This window comes from Vanessa tameamea, chromosome 2 (assembly GCF_037043105.1).
Source record: "Vanessa tameamea isolate UH-Manoa-2023 chromosome 2, ilVanTame1 primary haplotype, whole genome shotgun sequence".
In the NCBI taxonomy this organism is placed as follows: Eukaryota; Metazoa; Arthropoda; class Insecta; order Lepidoptera; family Nymphalidae; genus Vanessa; species Vanessa tameamea.
The window spans coordinates 12,760,835-12,780,325 of NC_087310.1; the positions used below are offsets into that span (position 1 = coordinate 12,760,835).

Below are 19,491 nucleotides of genomic sequence, written 5' to 3' on the forward strand. Positions count from 1 at the left end.
TTATAGGCCTTGACTGATTTTAATTTGTTTTTGATTAGAGATCATATAATGATTGTTTGTTTTCCAAGTAAATGGATTGTAAAATTGTAAGTTTTAAATATATGTAATTATTATCCAAAACAAATAAAAATGTATCTATCTATTCAAGACCGACTTCTAGGCTAAGGGCTCATTACCACTTCAAGGAAATTTTCTAATTTATTCCGGTCGGTCTCCAGTGCGGGTTGCTGGGTCTTGAAAGCTAAACCTCAAATATCAATGTGATTAATTGTGTAAATATGTAAATTAAATAAAAGAAAAAACACACTTTAATGTGACATCAGCATTTTATTTCTCTTTTTATATTTATTTCAGTGTTCAACAAGACTTATCAATTATGTAACTCACTTCTAAGGAATTGTATCCCTTTTTAAAATCACCAGTGCAGTTTCATGGGTATTCTGCAAAATAAAAAATAAAAAACAATTATAAAGTAATTTAAACTTTGAAAGTAATAAACCAAAAACAAATTCGAATACATTTTTGCAATCAAGCAAAATGAGATGGTTTATTTATGATTCCTGGAAAAAATTCAATAGACGTAGGTACACTTTTTACTGGTTAATATCAAACGCCGTATAATATTTGGTTTCTTATTTTAAGTTGGTTATTTTCTTACAATGGTTTAGTGAAAATGGTTCAATGAGAGTCTTTTCAATTTGGTAAACGTTTGCTTATAATGAACAAGACAAAAAAATATATATTTAAGTATTTTGCTATTTTTCGATATCTTTGAGAATTAATATGTTTTTGCGTAAGTACAATCATTAATAACAACATTGCTTTAATGTCACTACATTCATGATAATAATTTGAAATTTTATGAAACAAATCTATAAAATGCAACATTTTATTTTAAAGGAGATACCTATATCACTTTACTGTGTGATGGTTGAATTTTTTTCTCCAAAATAAATTGGCCATTTGCGTATGACCATATTATTTAAAAGTACAAGGAAAATATATATATATATATATATATATATATATATATATATTTAAAGTTATAATGACTATGTATTGGTATTGTTTAATACAGATAATTAATATATAATCATTTTATGTCGGACATGATGTCAGGTCTAACTTAATCTTATATATGATTAATGCAAAAGTTCACTTCACACAAAAGGTTCTCACTTCACTTATCACGTATTCAATCATATTTAGTAGAGTTATGTCAATACATTTAATACAAGAATTAAAGCTGTAATTTTAGATACTAGGAATATAATAAAACAAATGACATACTCATTTTGGAGGCTGTTTTGCATCAGGACCAGGAGGTTCATCTTGCATTGGGGCTGGCATATATCCCCTGATAAAATAAATTATAAAAAGTTAATTGAAATAAAAACAAAATACATTTAATTTTTGTTTTAAATCTGATTTGGCATATTCAGATATATGTACATTACGATGACTGGTGTGTAAAATCATTCAATGAATTGGCATAATATATATTTCCTTTGCTTCATAAATTGATTGTTATAGAAACTTTTTTACACGAGGCAAAGATCTTTCTCGAAAAGTTTCCAGAGTTTAAGGGTTATAATGTTAGGAGACGTGCGTAGCAAGGCCCTGAAATTATTATTTTTATTATCAATGTTGCTGGCGTTAAATATAGAATGAGGCACAAATTTTACGAAATTGTTTAAATTCAAGTGTTTTAATTTACAATTAATTTTATATTTTACATTTTTTAATTTGATACATATTTTTAACGATGATACTTTACTAAAGATGGTATATAAATCTATATTAATATAAATGCGAATGTTTTTGTCCGTCTGTGTGTCTGTTGCCCTTTCATGGCCAAACCAATGAGCCTAATTATATGAAATTTACTATCAAGTAAGCTTGAACACCTATAATAGAAAATACATAGGCTACTTGTTTTTAAAAAATAGTAATTTTAAAATATGTCAAGATATTTGACAGATTTTTGAAATTAATTAAGCAAATTATATGCATGTCTGCATGTATGTTTTTTTGCTTCGACACATTTCTCTGTATGCATTTCAAAGCATAAAATTTTGACGTTGGCGTCCACTGACTTTCAATGCCAAATTCCAAATTTCCGTGACATTGCACTTGACTGCTTAAAATTAGCAAAATTTAAATATAAGTGAAGACCGAAAGAAATCGCAAAATAGCCGTAACTGAATTATCACTTTCAGACCTTGACGACACGTGAACTAGCAAACATGCATACAGACATGTGTTAATTGCAAACTGAATAAACACACAGTAAGCCTTGACTCTGTATATCTTCTATTGAATCAATTAAATTTACATCCTATTCAGTGTGTTGTAAGGTCGATAATAATTTACCTTCTGCAAACTTGCATCTTCTCTATTCCGTTTCTAAAAAAACCTATAAGACTAACAATGCATGCAAAAATAATTCTTAAAAAGCTAGTGGGATGGATAATAATGCGTTGCGAATAATGTGTATGATAATGTAATCATTCGATCTGTGGCAATAGTATCGAGCAATAAAATTCTTCAAAGTAAAAGTGTTGTTGTTTGCTTCGGCTTTTAAAAATATTATGCAAGAGTAAAACAACGAACACATTACTGATACATTTCTTCCAAGATACTTACATAAAAACGACTTTAAAAATAACAGACAAAAGTAACTAAATTTTATAATTCTACGACTATTTACCTATCTGAAGGAAAGCCTCATTGAATAAGATAATATAAATACATGGTTATCATGTTGCTTGAAACATTTTTGATGATTTCGATAAACTAAGAAATTCATTAGCAAATGTACCTAAAGAAGACATGACTATGCCAGAATCCCTATAAATACGTATGTCGTTGGTTAAGAGATTTAAATTAAATTTAAATCAAACAAAATCCATGATAAGCGTACATTGACGGTCCGAGTATTTTACAAATTAATATTTAATGCCTACTAAAAGAACTACTTTGTTAGTTTATAATAAAATAAAATAACCTATTTCTTGCATAGGATTAATATATAATTCAATATTATACACAAAATTAGTAAACTTTTTATAAAAAACAAAAACATGAGGACATAAATTTTTAAATTTCCATTACGATTACATTTTTATTCTTCATCTATTTCTTCATGTATGAATTCGTCTACAGAAGTGTCTTCATTATTGTCAATGGCTGGTTCAACAGTTTCAGCAAGTTTATCGGGTTCTTTCGTATCATCTAGCGTTACTATTTCTTCGGTAATGGGTATATCATCTTCCTTTACGACTGCTTCGAGTACACTTAAAGATTTTATTATAAAATCCGGAATCTGTGATGATTTGCTTTGAGCATCACTATTATTCTCGATGCTGGCGCAGTTTTCACTGTAAGTATTATAAATGAAATTTAAGATTTGTGGAAATAGACAATATTAGAAAACAAAAGTAAAAAGAAAAACAAAAAAAAAAGTAAAATAACATACCGTCAACCAGTTAAAAGAATAACAATTACATGGAACGAACATTTAAATGTTGATATTTATAACTTGTTTACGTAAAAAATGGCGTAATCAATGATGTTCCAGTAAATTAGAATCTAGTTTATTAGAATATCATTGGGCGTAATATATCGAATTCTGAGAGGAATCAGAAGTGGAATTGGCATTAGTTAATGTAAATAGTGTTAGATAATCCAAATAAAAAACGTTTCAGAAGCTACGTAAGCACACAGCTGATTTGGAAAGCTAAATAACTGGAATAGGGCCAATTTTATTATTTCCACTATTGCTAAGAAACTTTACGTTTGATTGACGTATTTTATAGTTACGTCTAATTATTAACTAAAATTTGTCAAATAAATTTATCTCAAAATTAAAAAAAAAAACAATTTTATGTTTAAGATTAGAAAGCTTTGCGAAAAAGGTTCAATTCAATGTAAAAACAATAAATAAACGAAAACAAAACAATTTACAAATTACTAAGTCTTCACGAGGGAAGACTTGTAAATGCGCCATCTGCCTCGAGGTTAACTTAAGAAACAAAAGTTAGACGCACTCAGTATTATGTAACTGTAGTCTGTAACTACATGGTAAGTGCAAAACGTAAACCCAATCTTCGCTTCCTGTTTGCGACGGGCGTGGGCTGAGCGCGCAGTACATCTAGTTTATTTCTAAGCACTGAACTAGGATTTAAATCTAGTTTTTATCTAGAAGCATTTTCTCTATCTTTAGTATAATATATTTGCAGACTTATGATAAGACTTATCTTTTCTGAATAAGATTACGATAATTATCCGAGTCGAAATACTTAAAAAGGCATATAAAATCATCCTACCACATACCATCAGATAACCGTCTGTACTATAAAAAAGATTGATAAAATTAAAATCCGGCAATTCTTAAACTAAATTAATCATGCACCAATACTTAAAAAACTGTCTAGATGCAATGCAAAAAATGCGGAAAATCATTGATTAATGGAAAAAAAAATGTTTAGCTGATGTCTGGTGCTACAAGGCCACAGCGAATAACCTTGAAAGGGTGACTACAAAAAAAAATCAATAGTTTTAATAAAATAACTATCAATGCAAGGACTAAAGAAGCGAATCGATTTTACGGTCGGCCGTGGGAATTGCAGACTGTGTAATGAGTAAAACAAAACAGCGTTTTAACAATGCTATCGTTTGTATTCAGATCACAAAACAGAGGAAAAATCGTATTAAATGTCGAAAATTCTTAAAATAAAGGTATTTAAAAGATCCTAGAACCAGACGCAGTATCACACTTACAAAGTTACAAAATATAAAGAGATATTGAACAAACAAAGGTGAGAATTTAGAAAAAAAAAATGTTCTACAAGTACATATTAATGTACATACAGGTACATTACTTGAAAGTCTAGAATATTGTTCATTGTTTATTATTGCGAAAAACAGACATGCATGCATATTATATATACACATACATTAGAATAATATTAAGCTTTAAATAATATGTAAACTTACGTTGAATAATCATTTTATGCCTACGTTTACGAGATTGAATGTTTCATTGTAATTTTGTTCGAATTTCCGTGAATTTTGTCAAAAGAATAATCTAGAATAAACAGGAAAAAGTCACGATCGGTTAATTGACAATGCAGTCATATGTTATTGGCAAAATGTTCACGGAAAACGCGCTTCATTATTACTAATAGACGTTGATTATATGTATATTCCCTAAAAACTTTTCTTTACTGTAGGAAATATAAGCCCTTCCTCCCAGCGTTAATATCTCGTATTCTCAGATTGTATATACAATTATAACATTAAAAATCTTACCTACAGACATAAAAATAGCGTATAACCAAAAGTCGGCTTACCATGAGTAAAATACAAAGGCAGTACTTACAGAATACCACTCAAGACAACATCGGACGGCGTCCTAAATCCAGTAAAAAAGTAACCAAATTATGAGAATGTTAATCAATAACCAATGTAGCACAAAACAACACCGACGCAGGATTATGTTTCTAGTTCCAAGCACCATTTTCGAGCGAAAACCTACGCAAACAAATTCGTTAATCTGTCGTTTGGTAACAATGCTATGCGTTATCATTAATTTATTCCCCTGTTAAATTATTAAGCCAGTGTAATTAATTATTTACTGGCACAAGTAACAAAATATCGAAATATCGACTTTCAACTTTAAACTCCAATAGAAATAGACGGATTGTTGACGAAGCTTCGAATCGATACATCAATATAAACTTGCCCTTTAATCAACGTTATATTGGTATTAACAACATGATCTGTGTCGTGTTATGTAAGATCAGAAGGCGTTAAACTTTGATGGACTATTTTTTTTTATCATATGCGCTGTCTATCGTCTATCGACCTTACAGAATTGGCGTTATTCCAGCGGCTACCGCTGGCCCTTGGTGTCAAATTTGTAACGCCCTGCTCTGTTGTATTACGGTTTTCCATTTTGTTTGGTGTATATATATGAATAATTTGACGATTACGTCAAAGATGATCAGCGATAAAACTAGGTTTTTTTAAAAAATTCCATATTTACTATGTAAACACGTGTTTGAATTATTTTAAGCTTTTATGTTGTATTAGAAAGATAAAACTTAAGTGTTTAACGCCATAATTATTATAAAAAAATAAAATTAATTAGTAACAGTACTCAATCTTTATATTTATTGTGTTATAACTTTTCCAATCTATTTATAAGTTAGCCAGACTGTAGTGCAGAGGCGATTAGGTTTGAATTATTTTATTTGCATTAGATATACTGCGGTATTTGCGCGCGCGCAGCTACGGGCGCTATTTTGAAACGCAGGCCGACAACCCCGGCCGGACGACTCGGCTACTCGAGTCTCGGTCCTCGGAGGAAGGTTAAATAGCGATCAATGTCTTCTATTTGTTTTATAATAAAATCATATAATTTATGTTATAGGTTTGAATTAAACCCGCAACTTTCGACTAATAATCACGTGTCCTGACCAACGGAGCATCTCGGCTCATCCTTTTTTGTATATACAGATATTAGTATTTATTACTTTTATAAATATATATTGTAAATCATATATATAAATATTAGTTGGAAATTTTTAATTATATATTTTAATACAATATAAATAAATAAAACGAAGATGTGAAGCAGGTCGCCGTTCACAACAATTTCACACGGTGATAAGTTTTTTATCACTTTTTGCTAATGGAAAAATTCGGACAAAGGCGTCACAGTTCGACGATTATTGTAACAGTCTCAAGATACGGTATAAGAAACCTATACCGTCATCTGTTATTTGATGTGACAAAGATTATATGTAAGATAGAATGTACCTACAATGATAAATCGCAAATGGGTTGCCTAGCTAGATCACTGTTAAATACTATAAACTTTCAATAACTATTTCTGATGACCTATCACGATTAGTTAATTATATTAATAAGATAACAATAAGAAGTAGATTAATAATTAGTAGACAGAATATCGAAAATCGGGTATTAGTAGAGAAGTAATACGATACAATACGAGGAATTGGAAATATTTATATTGGACAAGTTATTTTGGACATTTTGAACATCATTGAACGCGTTGACCATTTTTGTTGATGATAAGAATAAAGAATAACGATTGATATCTACTGATCTATAAAGAGTTCCGCAAAATTAGTTTCATCATTGAAAAACAAAAGAAGATTTTTTAGCCTCTCCAGTTATTCTGTTATTAAAAATGATGCAGGAAGCAAATGTAAAACATACCATAAATTTTATGGTCGAGGTGAATAATATAGTAACACTAATTATAATTCTTAAATTTAGGGACGAAGTTGTACTTAATCCAAACGAGTCATTAATTTGGTTCAATCAGATATACTGACAGCAACCATGCGTTCAACGCAAGTGATCGCATTTTTGGTACTCATTTCTCCAATATCACACCGTTCATTTTAGACCAATAAGAAATTAATGACCCCGAACCAAATGTCTAGTATAAATAATCACGAAAAGGATTTCCGAAATTTAAATATTGCTTTTGTGATGAGCGTTCCATTTTTACAGTAGGTATATACCTATTATTAATATTGTATCTGTGATGTTTACTAAACAGCCTTCTAAAGTAATTTAAAAAAATCAAATAATGAGTCAATCCATCAAGTAATCACTACTGAACATCGATATATATCTTAGGAGTATCCGGTGGTTTAACCAAGTGGGTCATTAAATCAGTTCCCCGCCGTCGTGCCATAACGAGAGGATTACATGCAGGCACGTCCGCCCACTCACCGTGCAGCGACTTATTCCGCATTATCTTGGAACATAAAATAGAAATTCTGCAATAATTCTTAAACTTCGGGCTCGGGTTGCTTGCAATCATTCGAGTCAAAGTTGCAAAATTTAAGTATTTCAAACCATTTGATTTTCACATAATATAATTTAATTGCAGCTAATATATGACATGTCATTGCACTGAGATTAGATTTGCGAATTATTTTTTCGGGTTCGAGATTACTATGGTATTTATTTCTTATATCCTAGATGACGTGATTTGAATTTTTTATACATTATTGTGTTTTTTTTTAAATCAAATCCGTCAAATAACATGTTCATGTCTATGAACTCCAATACGAACATAGTTATGCAGTAAAATATTTTGCCTATTTTTTATAAAACTTTATCATAATTTTACTAAATTTTGTTATGGGAGGTTTTGGTCTTGATTGATTTTGATGAAACTTAATTTTAAATGAAAGGTATATTTTTGAAATATGGAAGCTTATCATGACTGCAAGTTGATTGTTTTGTAATATTATTTTTTGTTTTAAATAATGTCCTTAGAAACCGTTTTCCAAATGAAAATGTCTTGTTATCACTATTAATGACTCATGTCATATTAATTAAGCAAGACTTAACTGTAATCTTAACTTTTCTTGTAAATGCAAAAATAACTCTGCCTGTCTGTTTCTGTTTCGCGGCCAATCCACTGAACCGAATTTGATAAGATTTGGTATAAAGCAAGCCTGGAATCCAAGGAAGGACGCAGACTACATTTTTATTCCTAATACCTGACGACCAACACCTAAAGCTGGAGCGAAGCCGTGGGCGACAACTAGTTCACTAAAAACGTAATTAATATGACTGGAGTTATTCGGTATAAACTCTACTGCTACATAGTCGTATTCTGTCCAATATACTAGATACCTACTAACTAAACAATGATATTTAGAAATGGACAATATTACTTAGTACTTCCTACCAATGTTATATATTCCTAACATAACGTACCTAATGTATTCTGACTAAAAATTCTTCCACATATTGCAACTAGAAATATGAATTAAATAAATTAAGTGATATAATAATATGTTATCTATAATGAACTTGCATATTTACTGGACTAAATTAGATTAAGATTAATTAATTTAACCTTTCCACGCAAAATCATACAATTTGTTCGAACAAATTTAATTACTGTTATCTGTGCAGTTGATTTAATTACATTAAAAATAAATAAATAATATCCGTATTGTTTACTTAATTATATATATTTATATAATATTGTGATTGAGTCAGTAATAGCGAATAAGTATAATAAAATATATAAGAAATTGTGAATCGTCGTCGTCGTTTGCGGACATCAACCCACATGCTTGTTACGACAAACGAAGTGGTTTCGTTTCTAAGATCGATTTACGCCAACAAAGCTGGCCGTGTTACTGTAATATGCTATTAAAGTTTCATCGGATATGATTATTGTTGAATTTGAACGCAAAGAATAAAAACAAGTATTAGGAATAATGCTTAGTACCCGATTAAATACCGTATCTATGAAAAGAAAGCGTGTTATAATTAGTATTCGTTGATTTTCATTAAGTTTTAATGGATTTGTACCTAATTAATTAACATACCTTTGTAAATTGTTAAAAAAGTGTAACTACCTTTTTTTTTGATAGTTTTTCTCGATGGAATATTATATTCCGAATCGATGTTAGCTGTACTTGTAGGTTTTTATGAGCCTATATAAGCAACAGCCATTAAATGTGCCACTGTTGGGCTAAGGCCTCTTCTCTTTTGAGGAGACGAATTGAAGCTTATTCTACCATTATTATTTGGTGGTAGGGTTTTGTGCAAGCCTGTCTGGGTAGGTACCACCCACTCATCAGATATTCTACCATCAAACAGCAGTACTCAGTATTGTTGTGTTCCGGTTTGAAGGGCGAGTGAGCCAGTGTAACTACAGGCACAACAGCCTACATGAACAGAGAAAATTTTAAATTTGTTTTTCGATGTTTTAGATTAAATAAGAGACAAATATTATAATACTATAAGTACCAATACAAGATCACTCAGTACTGTTGATCTTGTAATACATATCTTTGAAACTACGTATCTAATACACAAACTAAATGTTATCTTAGAAGTGTATCGGATACCGATGTGTTAACAATCGTATCGTATGTGTATTTTGTATTATTAAAAAAATATATATTTTAAATCAACAAATAAGAGAATTTCATTATCATCATAAGGATTTGAAGATACAGTACAGTAAAAGAGTACTAAGTTATTATGAATGCAAAGAGCTACTGGGCAAAGATCCCCCCTACCACGTTATTGAACTGCGAATTCTAATATGTTTATTTAGCGAAATTTATCATTTATATTCGTTACATGTTACCCTATTAAGATTACCTTCAATTTTATCTTTTAAAAAATGAAGCCCGTGAAAATACATTGACGTTTTGTCTAGATTAGAGCCAGCAATCTTTAGTTCAGAAAACCGATTCTATCATCGGCCCGTCTCGTCTATATTATCTATATATCTCCTATATGTACATGGATGATATAAAATCATAAAAGTCATATGAAGGATGAATAGATGACTCAATGATACGAAACACGTGTTAGTGACAGAGGATAAAAGTCAGGAAAATAATATTAGTTTTTAAAGTTCTCAATCAATATATTACAAATTTCAACTTGTGTTCGGAAAGAAATTTTACATTTGTGACGCACATTGACGAATAAAAAATATAAATCATTTAATCTTTAAAGTTTTTGATATTATCAAAATAGGCTATAAAAATATATATTAAGCTATCCAAGCACCCACTCAAACATTAATTAAATCGATCCAGGAGGATTATTCTGTACTTGTGTCTGTGACTGAGCTCCACCGCTGCGGAGTGACAGACACAAGTACAGAAGAATTTTATAATACACAATATGGCTTATGAGATAAATTTTAAAATAATACAGATGTTAAATAATACAGCTTATTTTCGCTTAACTGAAGATAATATCGTGGTTTGCAATAGTAATGGAAGAAAATCAATATGGCCGCATGCTATATCTGTTATCAATTAATCATGCTATTGTACAAGGTACCAACGTCATTGGTGATTGTGACTTACGTTTGTATTGATTGCTATCGTCTTTACAAAGACGTAGAAAACATTTTACATTTGTAAAATCTTGATTAGACTTACTTCAGATCCAACTACATCTAGACTCCAATAACCTTTAATTACTCTATTGCCAAACAGCAATGCTTTGGTGACGGAGTTAGAAGAGTTTTCATCGGTTTTCTTCGTTTTATTTTTTTTTTATTACCAGAGTCTTTAGGCGAAGGGCAATTGCCATCAGATCCTTAATTAATCGTTCGATTTTCCAAAAACAAATTAAAAGCTCCGTAGCGTACCCAGTGCTCCTGTGGTACTTAGATAAGAACATTAATTATATAATTTAGGGTTATGGTGAGAAATTATTGTTCTCTTATTTATAACTTTCTTAAATCGAATTTGAATCAAAATATTTTTTATTCAAACAGGCTCATAAAAGCACTAACAAAATACTTAATATGCAGATGCCTTAGTGCTATGATGATCATGTACTAATTACGATGAGAGAACGGTAGACCGTTAAAAAAATTTGAAATTTTATTTAAAAACTCTCACAAATACATACGTATATATAGAAATGAAAGTAAAATGTAATAAAATTAAAAGGAAAGTTTTAAAAAGAGCCAATGTATGTAATTTCATTTAAGTGCTAAAAGCACTTAGGTACATTTGGTTGGAATTTCGTGATGTGTGCACAAATGGAGCATGGTGTGCAATATGCATTTGTACGTAAACCCCACGCGTCGTTAACTGCAGTTATATATAAGAACACGTCCAGGAAACTATAAACAGTATTTACTGCCTAGCAACAGGCGACGAGACAAAGAGATCTATGTCTAAATCCGTAGTTGCCGTTTAAGGCGACATCGCCAACGGGGAACCGCATGCGTTGCACTAAAATAGATAAGTACATTTTGTGGGGGTTGAAATCCTTACCATAAGCTTGCGTTTTATAATGTCGTTTTATTAGAGAACAATGAAATTAGTTATATTATGTTCGTCGCATGAATATTACGATTAAAATGATAATATAAGAAGCGAACAATTAGTCTTTGTCTATTGTTCATTATTGAGGAATACATACAGTTATCATAAATAAATAATTAAACCATTTAAAAGACAAAATGATATCTCAAAAGGTGACTTTAATGTTTCTTAAGCTTTAGGATAGGCAGTTGTTCTCATTGCAATTAATCTAACAGATAAAATTGGTCTACCGCCAAAAAGGATTAATTCTATGGCTTCTCATGTACATGGAACCACAGCGGCTTCAGCGCTGGATCGCAATATGTATTAACCCTTTCGTTGGTCTGGTTAAAACAGACCCCGAGGTTTTGATTACGTGTCGAAAAATTGACAAGAAAATCTCAATAGTGGCCAATGTCTTCACTTAGGGGCTTCGGAAAATACGTAAAGCCGTACGTTGGCGGGTTCTGCTTTTGACCTTTTTTTTGGGAACAGCCAGAAGAATAACACGTTGGAAACCCGCTACTTGTAAACTTGGTATAGGGTGATGCGTATGTGTAATGTTCATAAATGCAATGTTGTTAGGCAAAAAAGTCTCAACTATGAATTAGTCTTATATATACAAACAACTGCGAAAGATAAGTTACGAAGGTAGGCAATGCTAACTATTACCAGAGGTAAAGTTATTTAACTGGCCGGTAAGACAAAGACGATTGTTATAGTCTTGTTAAATAGCTAAGATAACGCAGAGTTTGTAGAATGCTTATAAGTGAGTATATTTTTTTACAGACGCATTAGCTATTAAGCCAGCACGATTATGCGCCAATACCTTTATATATTTAATACCCCTGAGTGTATTGACAACAATAATTCCGAAGGTATAGACTGCCTACTAATGCATCATTTGCAAACTATATAGATACGTAGTCGTGTTGTAATTTTTTGTCTTGAATATCTCGGGAATACATAAAAGTAATCGAGATGGCACCATATTAACACGAGGCACAATTATTAAATCGGAACCTGTAAAGCTATTTTATAAGACTACATTCAAAACCGCCACACCGCCGAGCCTGGTGAAAGGAAATTAATATAATGCTTTGTTTTAGGTCATATTCCGTGCCGGTATCAAAATTAATGTATATTATCGCAGTTTTGCATAAAGTGACAAAAAGTTTCGATGCAAAATTTTTAAATAAATAAAATAACACATTCATAGCAGATTATTTAAAGTTTTTTTTTATTTAATAATAGAAGATTTTCGATAAGCCATTTTTCAATTTTGCCGGGCCCTGAAAATTTGCCGCCCTGGATACTAGTCCCGAGTGCTGTAAATCCAGTGCTGATCATATTGTCAGTATTCGAACAAATCAACGTTAATATTATAAATAAGAATCTTATACTTATCCACTAAATTATTATGACTTATCTGAAAATATGAGATCAAACATATTATGATAATATTTTAATCGTAATGAAACTAAAACTTGTAAAAAAAGGATAATAATGAATTGTTGTCTTTTAACTTTTTAACTGATGATACTAGAGTATATAATCAACAGAATGCACAACCGATATAACGCATAAATTACTTTTATAATTAAATATGTATATACTAGATAACTAATAGATTACATTATGAATTATTTTAACGTAACAAAATTAATAAACATTACTTTACATATTTATTTAATTCAGACGCTTGTATTAATAAACAAAATTTTATATGCACGAATACCTAAAAGACTTGAATTTGAAACTACATACTTTATGACAGTGACAGAAAATTCTTACTTTGTTTGAAAACATTTAAAAAAAAAGAAATCAAAACAGGAAAACTAGCGTCATATTATACTATAAAGTATAAATGTATTCGTGCCAAAAAAAACCCTGTTATGGAATTTACAAACCTAACATACTTTATATGCGTAAATTTTACCAGGTATTTTCTTACTCGTGAACTTAGTACTAGAGTACATTTTGTCATTTGTTTTTAGTGTAATCAGTAATAGTATGTATTTATTTCAATTTAAAAACGGTGTATATCATTTTTAAGTTATAATTCTTTATTTAGACGTATTGTTTAACCAAAAGAATTGAATAATGTCTTGAATTAACTGAAATAAACTGATTATTGTGTAATCTATAAAATAAAAAAGGTTTTGAATGTTTATAATGTTTCAGATTTTTGAAATAAAGTAGTGAATCAATTATACTAAATGTCTGAAGATAAGAAGAAAGCTCTTTTTGTTTGTCTTGGTAAGATTAAAATAATCTTCACTCACTTTCCTTATTCTAGTGCTGTTAAAATTATATTACTACTACTACATACTATTATTCACTACCGGTTGGAAAACTATTTCTTTTTTTTTAGATTTATATAACGCAATGTGGCAAAGATTGAAATTATAACAGAACTTAAAATTCTTTGTTTAAAATTTAAAGCATTGGTTAAAAAATGAAATGAACTATGAATTTATGTATAATATAGGGAACAGCTGTCGATCACCGATAGCAGAAGCTGTGTTCCAGAACACTGTGAATAAGATGGCTATAGGACATCTCTGGGAGGTAGACAGTGCTGGGCTAGCGGACTGGAACGTTGGCTACTCCCCCACTGATAGAGCATTGAACACAATGAGAAAACACGGACTACGCTATAATAATGTTGGAAGACAGGTATACAAAATAATACATGTCATTAAGCTTGCATTATATATTTTTTTATTCAATAATCTTATATCCTACGTGGCAATATACCCATATTATAAAAATTCTGAAGTCTATGAAACTTGAGTAAAGATAAGAAATTCATTTATTTAAAAAAACTTTTTAGATAAACAATGACGACTTTAACAACTTTGATTTTATATTTGGAATGGATGAAATGAATATAAGAGATCTAAAAAGCTTAGCACCTGAAAATTGTAAGGCTAAAGTATTTCTGCTTGGGGACTTTGATCCGGAAGGTGAGAGAATTATAAGGGATCCTTATTTTGTGAGTATTATTTTATTAATTTGTATAATGAACAAAATCAACAAATATATAAATATTTAATAACCTATTTCTTTTGAATATCTTGACGCTTTTAATTTCTTTTTTTGAACCAACTTTTGAACAGCAATTTTTTGTGTTGCATTTACACTAAACTACACTATACTCCAGTTTCTCAACTGCTAATTTATTTTATATACCTTATGGATTTTTCATTGCTTTTCTATTCTCGCCTCACTAGTAAAAAAGTACTTTCACAACTAAAAAGACAAACTACATTTACAGCCATAATTTATGGTCTTTAAAAAGCAATGAGAAACAAAAGAAACTGATAGGTTTATCTGACTGGTCATTGGTCAGTGTCAACCGATAACGTAATAGGTGACCACTAAGTCTGCGGATAATTTACTTTAATCTGCCTTGAACAAAACTTTTAGAAACTGGAGCTATGTTGTATTTCACAAGTATCAATGCACAATATAATTTACTAAAATATTTTTAATATTTACTATAAAACAACTAGTAACATTATATTGTCAGAATAAATTTGATAAAGAATATTCACAGTACCATTACCTATATAACATAAAAGTATTTCTACTGTTATAAATAATAATATAAAAAATGTTCTAGGATAACCACGACAGAGGCTTTGAGAAGTGCTATGAACAGGCCGCCAGGTGCTCTAAAGGATTCTTAGAGCAACTAGAGAAAGGAAATGTCAAATAGATTATTAATTTGTTATTGTGATTTCAATTTCAAATAATAAATGAATATAAATTCGTAACGATTTTTTTTACTGGCACCCAAATTTTGAATTTCCGTATACTGTTACGGTTATAAAAAATAAAACCAAATTATATATAAAACATTTAGTTATGTATCAATTACCAACAAGATTTCTACGGATTAGCTGAAAAGTACTTGACAGCAATATAATTGGCTTTACACGGTTATAGTGTGAACGAACCTTATGTGAGTTACCATTGGAGCATTTTTATTACTTCTACGCGAACGTACAAGTATTATTATATATGCAGGCTTTCAGAGCGAGGATGATCATTTTGCTAATCTTACGTAAGACAACAAAATTACAAAATACTTAAAAATATTCTACTACTTACTGCTTTTAAACAATTTCTTTGATTCATCATTAAGAATATACTTATAAAAGAAAACATTGGCATTTACGTCATTTTAGATTTTTTTTGTATCGAGTGATTAATTTTTTTGAATAATCGTGAAAGTATTGTTCGTCTTTTAAACATTATAAACCCGCAAAATAAAATTGATTATTATTACTGAGGCAATGTTAAATAGGTACGTGACAACTGACACGGTTCTCAGTGTAACGATTAGTTTACGTAACATACGGGCTAAGCGGTAACATTTCATTTACGAAGCCACAATATATTAAGGTGACTATTGGATTACAGTCTTGAAATGTCTTTATAAAACAATTATAATAACTTTCGACAATTTACTACCTAACGGCTTTCGGTAATTGATAATAATAAATTTAAATTTGGAACCCTGACAAAAATACAATGGAATATTTTTTAAATTTAATTGCAAATTCTTTATAATAATAAACAAACAAGTCTAGACTTTTATGAAATTTTAGTCGTGATTGTTTTTAGTCACCTTGTAATTTGATCTCAATATGCTGTAGGTATATTAAACAAATTCAACATATAATTTATTCAAGTAGGCTTTTTGAATCATCATTTTACACAACTATAAGTAGGTATAATTAATGCTATCACCGGTTCGGAATGTAGATTCTACTTCTTTTCAAACATTTTCAATAGCAAGTTTATGTTAGTTGAACACAATTATTTATAAATCCTACCCGAAAATCATCAAGTAGTTCCAAGCCTTTTTATCGTCTATATAACCTGATGTTGAATAATATGCTTTATTTATTAATGTGTTTTTAACCTATGATTTGAATTTATGAATCGGCAATGTTAAAATATCTTTGAAATTTTAGTATAGCATCGAATATATTGCCCTTAGAAGGATTTATTGACTTTACGGAGTCGGAAACTCGGCGTTATAAGCATATGCTATGATATATCCATAGTTAATAAGAGGACCCTACCCATTCTACAACTTTAATACATCAAATCAACGTGGAGGCGTTAGTATTATAATAAATTTGTTTATTTATCATAATTCGTGTGAACTTAATAGAAAACAGGGTTTTATGGTTTAAATCTTTGTTATAGGTACATTAAACAATCGTTTTTTAATTTAAAATAATGACTTACTTCCGTACAAAGCCCTAGTATGGGGATAATTTTTTAAAAACGATGTAAGTACCAACTGTCCTTTACTCATAAGCTGAATCTTAAGTAACGAATTCCATATTTTTTACTTAAATAAATGAGGGACTTTCATACAAACTTCCATCCTAAAATTCATCTTCTTACAATAAGCTTCAACAATTGATTTGACGAATTTCTATACAAACTTTCATCAACTATTTAAGCCCCTTGGGAGAATTTTGAAAAAACCTCTCATAGTTCTCACCTACATTCCTTGAGGAATTCTCGTGCAAATTTCATCACGTTAAATTCACCGGCTTAGACTGCGTTTTATGTCAAAAATGTATACTTATTTATTTATTTTATACTTAGTATGTCGTAATAATATAAAAGAGAAACATGAATATGTAACATTTAATTCATTACTTTTGCACGTCTGCGATTGGCTCTAAAGTCCAAAAGTATGTATCGTATATGTAATAAATTACAAACTCCTATAACAATGTACGAGGATTTTAACAAATAGTGATTAATAAGCTTATATTATATATAACTAGTAAGTTAGCTAGTGAGTTATGTATAATATAAGCTTATTTTCTCATCGGTAAAGGAGACTTGGGAGTTCCCATGAGTTCGTCAAAACTCAATAATGCTTGTCCGGATTTGAACCCACAATCAGTACTTAAAATCTACGTATGCTTAATACATGTATCAACATACAATAAAAGATACTAAATATCTATATTTTGGTTTGTAAATAAAACAAAAATCAAAATGACTTTTAAATACCATTTATAACAAATCGTTCGAAAAAGAGATATTGTGGTATGGTATGAATGACTATTGCGCCTGCGCCGTGGCCCGTGGGCAGACTGCTTAATGCGTTTCCGGCGCGGCGGTCGGAGACGTGAGTCAGACCCCGGTCTCGCATTACTTCCGCCGTGGGGTCACTTGACTGACGTTCAATTTGAACCAGTTTTCATTACTTGGAAATTATATGTCTAAGAGCATAAATTGCGTTGTTCGTTTATAAAGCATGATGGTTAAAAAAAGTTAATTTGGTGATTGAGATTGCAAAGGCGTAGCGCAGAAAATATTATAGACATTGTAGTTTACAAATGTGTACATAAACATTGCAAACATATGTGAACTCATTTTTCCCTTACGCTTAAAATCCGATTGGCCTGCAATCAGACACAACCTGAGACAGATCAGACATTGGACCATAAACTATAATTGTAAGATATTATCATCTTACAATACCTTTGATGAATTGAAAAACTTAATTAAAAATAACAAGGCAACTAGGTACATTTCAGCTGTCGTTGAACATCCGAACATCATCGGGTATACGTACAAAACTACAAATACAACGTACATTCATATATATTACAGATGATACGCGAAATCAATATCTACTGCGCACTGCAGTTCAGTCCCACACTCACATACCGAATGTTAGTATTATTTAAAGATCTGTTCTATTTCTATTCATGAATTAAATATCTCATTGCTACTTCTATATAATAAGGCAACTTATCATAACTTCCGAGATGTTCTCACATCGCTCTTATAGTTTTTTATTAATAAAATGTTTTTACATTACAACTACCATCACTCGAAATACATAAGTAATTACAGCTCAATAGCCGAGCTAACGATACTTAACCAGTTGACGTAAACATTAATATGATGCTTTGATAGTGTTTTGACATCACAAGTTTACACAAGATTACCCGCATAAAATTAAGTAAAAATGAATCATCCAACATCACTTTATCTCACCGTAATTTCGTAAAACAGCGGATTGGTCGCCTGATGATGATGATGATGTGTCATCAATTATTAGGAGTTCTCAATGATTACCAAACGCTTCCAATTATAGAATATAACTTTCACCTCTTAAACTTGATCTCAGCAAAAAAAAAAGTGTTGATATTTGAAAATAGAACAAGAATCATTTTTGTACAAAGATCTACGATCAGTAATTGTTGGTGCTCTGGGTGCTTGATATGTGACCTACCTATTTTATTCGATCAGATTTATCATATAGAATACGAGTTCAAATATATCTGTTTGTTTAAATTACTGACCACGGGGAATAGATTTATAGGATCGTTAATACGAGGGACAGAGCAAGGTCGCAAATCTCGTATCGCATCATCAGCTAACATCATCGTAAACATTACGTCACAGATGATGTCTACGTTGTTAGACGAGACGGCAAATATCTGTCTATGATTATGTGGAAAACAACTAAAATTAGTATAACTATAATAAATAATAAAAGGAAGTATCCAAGTATCAGGTATACGTGAATAACAATTATAAATAATACATTATATTTTAATTTTAATATCATGTACTTTTA

At 30.4% G+C, this 19,491-nt stretch overlaps 1 protein-coding gene and 1 long non-coding RNA gene across 3 annotated transcripts in view; one reads left to right on the top strand and one right to left on the bottom strand.

Annotated features, from left to right (window-relative positions):
- Window positions 1-313: 313 nt before the first annotated feature.
- Window positions 314-19,491, bottom strand: part of LOC135193361 (uncharacterized) — a 29,146-nt gene continuing 9,968 nt past the window's right edge. Inside the window, exons 3-4 of the long non-coding RNA XR_010309184.1 lie at window positions 1,291-1,357; window positions 314-440 (exon numbers count right to left, since the gene is read on the bottom strand). This is a non-coding gene — a long non-coding RNA (uncharacterized LOC135193361). The remainder of the gene's footprint in view (window positions 441-1,290; window positions 1,358-19,491) is intronic.
- On the top strand, window positions 13,648-15,637 carry LOC113402138 (low molecular weight phosphotyrosine protein phosphatase-like). Of its 2 annotated transcripts, none has more exons than XM_026642292.2 (5): window positions 13,648-13,797; window positions 14,040-14,114; window positions 14,347-14,534; window positions 14,692-14,853; window positions 15,484-15,637. In XM_026642292.2, the coding sequence occupies exons 2-5, from the start codon at window positions 14,075-14,077 to the stop codon at window positions 15,577-15,579; spliced, it is 486 nt and encodes a 161-aa protein (XP_026498077.1). In that variant the 5' UTR covers window positions 13,648-13,797; window positions 14,040-14,074; the 3' UTR covers window positions 15,580-15,637. The 2 variants fall into 2 exon arrangements, with proteins under 2 accessions (XP_026498077.1, XP_026498078.1); XM_026642293.2 differs by lacking the exon at window positions 13,648-13,797 and adding an exon at window positions 13,848-13,866.

Coding starts and splice junctions, on each gene's coding strand:
- LOC113402138 (XM_026642292.2), top strand. CDS start 14,075: ATGTCTGAAGATAAGAAGAAAGCTCTTTTTGTTTGTCTTG. Junction 14,115..14,346: donor AGCTCTTTTTGTTTGTCTTG/GTAAGATTAAAA, acceptor TGTATAATATAG/GGAACAGCTGTCGATCACCG. Junction 14,535..14,691: donor ATAATAATGTTGGAAGACAG/GTATACAAAATA, acceptor AAAACTTTTTAG/ATAAACAATGACGACTTTAA.